Source organism: Sapajus apella, unplaced genomic scaffold (genome assembly GCF_009761245.1).
Source record: "Sapajus apella isolate SASKATOON/1434 unplaced genomic scaffold, GSC_monkey_1.0 scaffold166, whole genome shotgun sequence".
NCBI classification, from domain to species: domain Eukaryota; kingdom Metazoa; phylum Chordata; class Mammalia; order Primates; family Cebidae; genus Sapajus; species Sapajus apella.
The window spans coordinates 2,075,709-2,085,752 of record NW_022437106.1 but is presented as its reverse complement, the minus strand read 5'-3'; the positions used below and the strand labels follow the sequence as shown (position 1 = coordinate 2,085,752).

General features: G+C 48.6%; 1 protein-coding gene across 2 annotated transcripts in view; it reads left to right on the top strand.

Moving 5' to 3' along the window:
- The window catches only part of RANGAP1 (Ran GTPase activating protein 1), a 44,591-nt gene that overhangs the window by 7,765 nt on the left and 26,782 nt on the right, over nucleotides 1–10,044 (top strand). For both annotated transcript variants that reach the window (XM_032267219.1, XM_032267218.1), the window contains exon 3: nucleotides 4,282–4,409. In XM_032267219.1, coding sequence (XP_032123110.1) covers nucleotides 4,282–4,409 — 128 coding nt within the window. The remainder of the gene's footprint in view (nucleotides 1–4,281; nucleotides 4,410–10,044) is intronic.

Sequence of the window (10,044 nt, the reverse complement as noted above, 5' to 3'; positions counted from 1 at the left end):
GGGGTTTCACCATGTTGACCAGGATGGCCTCGATCTCTTGACCTTGTGATCCACCCGCCTCGGCCTCCCAAAGTGCTGGGATTACAGGCGTGAGCCACCGCGCCCGGCCCCTCTTTTTTTTGAGACGGAGTTTCGCTCTTGTTACCCAGGCTGGAGTGCAATGGCGCGATCTTGGCTCACCGCAGCCTCCGCCTCCTGGGTTCAGGCAATTCTCCTGCCTCAGCCTTCTGAGTAGCTGGGATTACAGGCACGTGCCACCATGCCCAGCTAATTTTTTGTATTTTTAGTAGAGACGGGGTTTCACCATGTTGACCAGGATGGTCTCGATGTCTTGACCTCGTGATCCACCCGCCTCGGCCTCCCAAAGTGCTGGGATTACAGGCTTGAGCCACCGTGCCCGGCCGAGCTAGGATTTTTCACAGAGGTCCAGTGAAATTCCTATTCCTGTGCTTCAATTAGAGCATTGAGCTCAGTTTAGGAAACATTGATTTGATACTAAATGCCACTTATTGAACACCATGTCAGACAAGGGTATTAAGTGCCAGGTAAATAGTATCTCAGTTTATCTTCACAAAATCCTGTGAGATAAATTGGATTTCCATTTTGCAGTTCAGGGAGGTGGTATGACATGCCTAAAGGCACAGCTTTAATTTTCTTTTTTTTTTTTTAACCACTGCCTCCCGGGTTCAAGTGATCCTCCTGCCTCAGCCTCCCGAGTAACTGGGACTACAGGTGTGTGCCACCACCCAGCTAACTTTTGTTTTTTTAGTAGAGATGGGGTTTCAGGATGGTCTTGATCTCTTGACCTCATGATCCACCTGCCTCCGCCTCCCAAAATGCTGGGATTACAGGCATGAGCCACTGTACCTTGCCAATTTTTGTATTTTTAGTAGAAACAGGGTTTCATTATCTTGGCCAGGCTGGTCTTGAATTTTTTTTGTATTTTTAGTAGAGATGGGATTTCACATGTTGGTCAGGATGGTCTTGATCTCTTGACTGTGTGATCTGCCTGCCTCAGCCTCCCGAGTAACTGGGACTACAGGTGTGTGCCACCATGCCCAGCTAACTTTTGTATTTTTAGTAGAGACGGGGGTTTCAAGATGGTCTTGATCTCTTGACCTCATGATCTGTCTGCCTCGGCCTCCCAAAGTGCTAGGATTACAGGCATGAGCAACCGCACCTGGCCAATTTTTGTATTTTTAGTAGAGACAGGGTTTCGTTATCTTGGCCAGGCTGGTCTTGAATTTTTTTGTATTTTTAGTAGAGATGAGGTTTCACCATCTTGACCAGTCTGGTCTTGAACTCCTGACCTCGTGATCTACCCGCTGGACCTCTGAAAGTGCTGGGATTACAGGTGTGAGCCACCACACCTGACCAGGAGGGGATTAGAACTCAAGTTTGGGCCGGGTGTGGTGGCTCACACCTGTAATCCCAGCACTTTGGAGGGCCGAGGCGGGCAGATCACCTGGAGTTCCAGACCAGCCTGGCCAACATGGAGAAACCTCATCTCTACTAAAAATACAAAAATTAGCTGGATGTGGTGGTAGACACCTGTAATCCCAGCTACTCTTGGGAGGCTGAGGCAGAAGAATCGCTTGAACCTGGGAGGTAGAGGTTGCAGTGAGCTGAGATCGTGCTACTGTACTCTGTCTAGCCTGGGTGACAGAATGAGACTCTGTCTCAAAAAAAAAAGAACTCAACTTTGGCCGGCTGTGAAATCCGTGCAGGTAACTTCTTTCATCTCCCAGTACAGGCTAGATATGGTTTCTCCCATTTTGTAAGTTACCAGGGGTGCCCAGCTGACCCAATCCCTAAGAAGCAGCAAATCTGGAACAGGAATGATGTACCCAGGTAACTAATTAAAGGCAAAATGTTAATATACTCTATGAAAACAAGTCAACAAAAGGCTCTGGTAAGTAAGGCAGGGAGAGGGCTCACTTTAAGAGCAGGCCTGACGCGATGGCTCATGCCTATAATCCCAGCACTTTGGCAGGCTGAGGTGGGCGGATCACCTGAGCTCAGCACTTGGAGACCAGCCTGGCCAACATGGTGAAACCCCATCTCTACTAAATCGCGTCAGGCCTGCTCTTAAAGTGAGCCCTATAAAAACCTTACTTACCTGGGGGTGTGTGCCTGAAATCCCAGCTACTTGGGAGACTGAGGCAGGAGACTTGCTTGAACCCAGGAGGCGGAGGTTGCAGTGAGCTGAGATCATGCCACTGCACTGCAGCCTGGGTGACAGAGTGAGAGTCCATCTCAAAAAAAAAGAAAGCGCCCAGAAGTCTTTTCATCCCTTGGCAAGATGTGGCTGGGACTGACCAACCCTGAATTCCCTGGCATCTGGAAGTGAAAGTACCTGCATCAGCATGAGTGAGGCATCCTGGGATTCTGGCCCAATCAGGGAAACTTGGACCCACCTTGCACAACTACTTAGGAAGCACCTAATAGGTTGTAAGTCCTTTCTTAAGACCCTTTTGACCAGAACATCAAGTTCAAACTTTATCTCCCATACACATCTCTTGTCTGTTCCCTCCCACGTGGCATCCTACTCCATCCTGTATCAGCCAGACCCAACTTTTTATTTCATGTAAGTTTTGGTTTTGTTCAGATTATACAATTAATGCAGGTTTATTATAGAATACAGAAATAGTCAAGGAACAGGAAAAAAATACATCCTCACTTTCTTTTTTTTTTTTTTTTTTGGAGATGGAGTTTCGCTCTTGTTGCCCAGGCTGGAGTGCCATGGCGCGGTCTCGGCTCACCGCAACCTTCGCCTCCTGGGTTCAAGCAATTCTCCTGCCTCAGCCTCCCAAGTAGCTGGGACTACAGGCATGCGCCACCATACCCAGCTAATTTTTGTATTTTTAGTAGAGATGGGGTTTCACCATGTTGACCAGGATGATCTCGATCTCTTGACCTAGTGATCCACCTGCCCCAGCCTCCCAAGGTACTGGGATTACAGGCGTGAGCCACCGCGAGCGGCCCCATCCTCACTTTCATATAGCCCCAGGGATATAACTACTGTTTATTTCAGGACATTTTATTTCTAGTGCATAGTCTTTTTTTTCCCCTGAACATAGGTGAGTTCATTTTTTTTTTTTTAATTGGGATTATAGTATAGATCCTTTAAAAGCTGCTGTATAACCGGATATATTGAGAACTTTTTACTACAGGTAGTAGAAAAACACACAATCACCCATAATCCTACCAGCTAGAGAGAACTTACAACATTTGGTTTCTGTGTTTCTGAACCTCGTTTTTTGCATGTGTGTATGTGTGTTTGTGTGTGAATACATACATTTTTAAAGAGTGATCAGACCAAACACTTGAGTAACCTAATATTTCACTTATCACTACTATAACATATATTTTTTTTCAAGTCAAAAACACCTGTGTCATCTTTCATAGCAGTGCTGGTGTAACTAATTGTATAATGTACCTGGGCTCAAGCAGTCTACCTGCCTCAGCCTCCCAAAGTACTGGGATTACCACGTCTTCTCCTGATGGACATTTAGGTGGTTTGGAATGTTTTATCATAATAAAATAGCACAGTAGTGGACAAATACCCACCACATGAAGCACTTAACGGTGAAGGCCTTTGTACCATCGTGCTTGCTGGCCCTCTGTCTTGGGTGCCATTTCTCTGCCTGGCCTGGTACACTCCCCATCTTCAGAGGCTCCACACACACCACCCACTTGGCAAAGTCTTCTTTGCTGTGAGCACTCAGTGGCTCTTTTGCCTCGGCTCCCAAGCCTCTCTGCATGCCTGGTTTTAACACTCATTATAGAGGAATGATCTGGATAGCTCTGTACACTAGACCATGAGCCTGTCTGATTTTCCTTTGTTTTGTTTTGTTTGTTTGTTAGTTTCGCTCTGTCGCCCAGGCTGGAGTGCAGTAGCGTGATCTTGGCTCACTGTAACCTCCGGCTCCTGGGTTGAAGTGATTCTCCTGCTTCAGCCTCCTGGATAGCTGGGATTACAGGTGTACCACACCATGCCCACCTAATTTTTGTGTTTTTAATGGAGACGGGGTTTCACCATGTTGGCCAGGCTGGTCTCGTACTCCTGACCTTGTGTTCCACCCGCCTCGGCCTCCCAAAGTGCTGGGATTACAGGTGTGAGCCATGGTGCCCGGCCTGATTCTCCTTTGTAAGCCAGGGCTCGTTGCATGGTAGGTGGCACTGTTAACTGTCAAGTGGCAAGGTGGTTGCCAGGCTCTCTCTTGCTTTAGCTGTTTGTGATTCCAAAAGCCTAAGGTTCTGCTCTTCGGTCCCTGGCAGCTAAAGATGTGATTAAAGAGATTGAAGACTTTGACAACTTAGAGGCTCTGCGTCTGGAAGGCAACACGGTGGGTGTGGAAGCAGCCAGGGTCATTGCCAAGGCCTTAGAGAAGAAGTCGGAGTTGAAGGTGAGCTCTGTGGGGCCAGCAGGCCCAGGCTGGTTTGAATAAACCCCTGTTCACACTCCCACAACCCCTGCCTGTGTCCAGTCCCTTCCACACCCCTGCCTGGGTGGCTGTCCCATAAGTAGCTCCTCCTCCTCTGGCCTCCCCAGGGCACACAGAACTGGCTAGGGATCCTCTCCCTGTAGTCAGCAGACCCGGAGAGGGTGGTAGGGGTGAAGGAGGATTAATGGAATGACACCTGTGAAAGATAAAGTAGGGAGAGCCTTCTGCTCACAATGCAGAGCTGTCACCTGTAAGGTGGAAGGTTGCAGAAATAACCAGCAGGAGCCTAGGACTGTGAGGCTGCTCTGGCAGACCCACCCTCTCGGAGTTCCAGAGCAAAGATTGTCCATTGAAAGGAGTCTCGTGTTGGGCAGAAGTGGCCAGGCCTCAGCTCAAATGCTGCAGTGATGGGAAGGTGCTGTGGCCGGAGACTGTGCCAGCTCTCTTTACTCCTCCAGCAGAGGCAGGTTCTTTTTTTTTTTTGAGACAGAGTCTCACTCTGTTGCCCAGGCTAGAGTGGTACAGTGGCACGATCTTGGCTTACTGCAACCTCCGTCTCCTGGGTTCAAGTGATTCTCCTGCCTCAGCCTCCCAGGGAGCTGGGATTATAAGCTCCCATCACCACACCCAGCTAATTTTTGTATTTTTAGTAGAGACAGAGTTTTACTGTCTTGGCCAGGCTGGTCTTGAACTCCTGACCTCGTGATCTTCCCCCTGCTACCCTGCCCGGCCTCCCAAAGTGCTGGGATTACAGGCATGAGCCACTGTGCCTGGCCCTGGTTTCTTTTTTTTTTTTTGAGATGGATTCTCACTCTGTTGCCCAGGCTAAAGTGCAGTGGCGCGATCTCGGCTCACTGCAGCCTCCACCTCCTGGGTTTAAGTGATTCTCCTGCCTCAGCCTCCCATGTAGCTGGGATTACAGGCACCCACCACCATGCCCAGATAATTTTTTTTGTATTTTTAGTAGAGACGGGGCTTCACTATGTTGGCCAGGCTGATCTCGAACTCCTGACCTTGCAATTTGACTGCCTCGACCTCTCAAAGTGCTGGGATTATAGGCGTGAGCCATTGCACCTGGCTGGCAAGTTCTCTTGAAGGTTAGATCCAAGTGGTGCCCTCCTTGGCCAACACGAAGGGCAAGTCAGATTATTCTAGCACAGTATTCCCCACATGGGTTCCACTGAACACCAGTCTTTTAATATGCTCTGTGAGAAAAGCAGGAGTATCATGTGTTCAAAGTGTTGCGGGGCTGTCACCAGATATTCCCGTCTTTGGAATTCAAGTTCCAGAATAGCATTGTCTCTTCATATGTTCAGGGCTAGGCTTGGGTTGGGTTGTTCTGCATGTCATTGCCTGCTTACAGCAACCAGGGAAGAGACTGGGTTGAGTCTCCATTTATAAGTCAAGGGAACTGCGGCTCAGAGGGGGTCATTAAATAGCCAGGATCAACCAGGCATGATGGCTCACAGCTGTAATTTCAGCACTTTGGGAGGCCAAGGCCGGCAGATCGCTGGATCCTAGGAGTTTGAGACCAGCTTGGACAACATGGTGAAACCCCATCTTGACAAAAAGTACAAAAATTAGCCTGGCATGGTGGTATGCACCTATGGTCCCAGCTACTCGGGAGGCTGAGATGGGAGAATCAGTTGAGCCTGGAAGGCAGTCGTTGCAGTGAATCAAGATTGTACCACTACACTCCAGCCTGAGTGGCAGAGCAAGACCCTGTCTCTAAAAAAGGAAAAAAAAAAAAAAAAATAGCAGGGATGTGGCCAAGCCACATGTCACATTCCTGAGTCCAGTGTTCTTTCTGTGGCACCACTTTCTGTAGGAGGAGGAATACGGGGCTGAGAGCCATGAGAGAATTTGCCCCGGAAGGGCCTGCATGCTAGTTTACAAAGTGGAAATGCATGTTTGTTTCCTTAGGAAGGTCATGGTCAGGTTAACCATCAAGACAGTGATTGTTCTGCTCTTCTGCCTGGGGCCTGTACTTTCCCTGAGCATAAGCTGGGATAATTTCAACCAAAGAACTCAGAACTCGGCTTTCCCCAAGACCTGTGAAGAACAGGAATGGAGGAGCCATAGACCTGAAGGCCACAGTTGGGCACGTGGGTTCAAGCCCTAACAGCACCACCTTGTTTGCCTTATGTGGCCTTGCCCTATGTGAAGCTCTGAGGTTGGGCTCTTACGGTAGAGCCCTTCTTCTTTCCTCAGAGGTTGTCCTCGGGGAGAGCTTGGCCTGTGGGAGTGCTGCATGTGTTTTCCTGGCTGCTGCAGATGCAGTGGCTTGAGTGATTCACAGCACCCCACTTCTCATCCCTTCCTTTGTGCAGGGAGCAGCCCAGGATGGGGGCAGGGTGGGAGCGGCCCTTGATGGCCCAGTGTTCTGGGCCTAGTGCTAATTCAAGAGGTGTTTTCTCCTCTGCTGCAGCAGTGTGCAAGTGAGGTCTTGATGGGTGAGAGAAGTATAGCCTAGAGTCACACAACTAGGGGTAGGCTGAGGTGGAGTCCAGGTGTCAGCCCAAGTCCTGTTTGTTTTTTGGTTTTTGGTTTTTTTTTTTGAGAGATGGAATTTCACACCATTGACCAGGCTGTAGTGCAGTGACATGATCATAGCTCGCTGCAGCCTTGAAGTCCCAGGCTCAAGTGGTCTTCCATCTCAGCCCCTAATTAGCTGGGACCACAGGTATATGCCACAATGCTCAGCTAATTTTTTCATTCTTTTTTTTTCTTTTGTAATGATGGGGTCTTGCTATGTTGCCCAGTCTGATCTTGATCTCCTAGGCTCAAGCAGACTTCCCACTTAGGCCTTCCAAAGTGCTAGGTTATAGGCGTCATCATTGGGACCTAAAACCTCATTGTAGAGATAGGATACCAGAGGCTGTAGGGGATGTTGATGGCTAAGGACAGCTAAATCAGGAGTAGAACCCAGGCCATGTGCCCTGGGTCCCCATGTTGACCATTCAGCTCATCAGAGTTGGGTTTGGGGAGCTTTGTTCAGAGTGACATGCAGGTATCTGTTGTGAGGCACTGTGGGCTCCGGCCGTCTGTTCCTGGCCCTGGGGACCTGCGTGCAGGTGTAACTACTAAGCAGATCTGGTGTAGAGCAGCCAGCTGAGGCCCCAGGTGTGTTCATGATCTGCTTTATTGGTGAATATGTGGATTTTTCTACAAAAACCAGCTTCCTTAGTCTGTAAGGTGGGAGGGGATCACTTGATCCCGGGAGTTTGAGACCTCAGCCTGGACAACATAGGGAGATCCCCAACTCTACAAAAGATATAAAAATTAGCTGGATGTGGTGGTGCATTCCTGTAGTCCGAGCTACTTGGGGGGTTGAGATGGGAGGATGGCTTGAGCCTGGGAAGTTGAGGCTGCAGTGAGCTGTGTTTGCACTGCTCTGGTTGGGCGACAGAGTGAGACCCTGTCTCAAAATAAAATAAGGGAGGACCGGGCAGTGGCTCATGCTTGTAATCTCAGCACTTTGGGAGGCCAAGGCAGGTGGATCACCTGAGGTCAAAAGTTTGAGACCAGCCTGGCCAATATGGTGAAACCCTGTCTCTACTAAAAAATTATAAAAATTAGCTGGGTGTGTTGGTGGTTGCCTGCAGTCCCAGCTACTCAAGAGACTGAGACAGGAGAATTTCTTGAACCCAGGAGGTAGAGGTTGCAAGGAGCCAAGATTATGGCCATTGCACTCCAGCCTGGGTGACAAGAATGAAACTCCATCTCGATAAATAAATAAATAAGGAAGGAAGACAGGATGGGCACAGTGGCTCATGTCTGTAATCCCAGCACTTTGGGAGGATAAGGTGGACAGATCACCTGACGTTGAGAGTTTGAGACCAGCCTGGTCAATATGGTGAAACCTCGTCTCTACTAAAAATAGAAAAAATTAGCCTGGCATGGTGGTGGGCGCCTATAATCCCAGCTGCTTGGGAGACCGAGGCAGGAGAATCGCTTGAACCCTGGAGGTGGAGGTTGCAGTAAGCTGAGATCATACCACTGCACTCCAGCCTGGGCGCAACAGAGTGTGACTCCATCTCAAAAATAAATAATTAAAAAAAAATAGAAGCCGGGCGCGGTGGATCAAGCCTGTAATCCCAGCACTTTGGGAGGCCGAGGCAGGTGGATCACGAGGTCAAGAGATCAAGACCATCCTGGTCAACATGGTGAAACCCCGTCTCTACTAAAAATACAAAAAATTAGCTGGGCATGGTGGCGCGTGCCTGTAATCCCAGCTACTCAGGAGGTTGAGGCAGGAGAATTGCCTGAACCCAAGAGGTGGAGGTTGCGGTGAGCCGAGATCGCGCCATTGTACTCCAGCCTGGGTAACAAGAGTGAAACTCCGTCTCAAAAAAAAAAAAAAAAAAAAAAATAGAATAAGGATAATTGAGGTATCCATTACCTTAAATATTTATCTTTAATATTTATCTTAGGAACATTCAAATTATTCTCTTCCAGCTAGGTTGTAGGTTTTTTTTGTTTGTTTTGTTTTTTGAGACAGAGTCTTGCTGTGTCGCCCAGGCTGGAGTGCAGTGGCACAATTTGGGCTCAGCACAACCTCTGCCTCCTGGGTTCCAGTGATTCTCATGCCTCAGCATCTTGAATAGCTGGTACTACTACAGGCGCATGCCACCACGCCCGGCTAATTTTATGCTTTTAGTAGAGACCAGGTTTCGCCGTGTGTTGGCCAGGCTACTCTTGAACTCCTGACCTCAAGGGATCTGCCTGTTTCTGCCTCCCAAAGTGCTGGGATTATAGGTATAAGCCACTGCGCCCAGCCTTTTCTAGCTATTTTGAAATGTATAATAGATTAACATTAAACAATAGTTACCCCATTGATCTGTTGAATACTAGGTCTTTTTTTTTTTTTTTGCCCAGGCTGGAGTGCAATGGCAATCTTGGCTCACTGCAACCTCTGCCTCCTGGGTTCAAGTGATTCTCCTGGCTCAGCCTCCCAAATCACTGGGATTGCAGGCAGTCACCACCACACCCAGCTAATTTTTTTTTTTTTTTTTTGTTTATTTTGTTTTACGGAAGGAGATTTGCCTGAACCCGGGAGGCTGGAGTGCAATGGCGCGATCTCGGCTCACCGCAACCTCCGCCTCCCGGGTTCAGGCAATTCTCCTGCCTCAGCCTCCTGAGTAGCTGGGATTACAGGCACGCGCCACCATGCCCAGCTAATTTTTTGTATTTTTAGTAGAGACGGGGTTTCACCATGTTGACCAGGATGGTCTCGATCTCTTGACCTCGTGATCCACCCGCCTCGGCCTCCCACAGTGCTGGGATTACAGGCTTGAGCCACCGTGCCCGGCCATTTTTGTTATTTTTAATAAGGATGGGATTTCACGTTGGCCAGGCTGGTCTCAAACTCTTGACCTCAGGTGATGTACCCGGCTTGGCCTCCCAAAATGCTTGGGTTACGTGTGTGAGCCACCGTGCCTGGCCGAACACCAGGACTTATTTCTTCTAACTTTATCCTTGTCTCCATTAATTAACCTTCCAGGCCTCTGGTAACTACAAATCTACTATCTTCATGAATTGCTTAATTCTATTTTTTTTTTTTTTTTTTTTTTTTTTTAAAGATGGGGTTTCACCA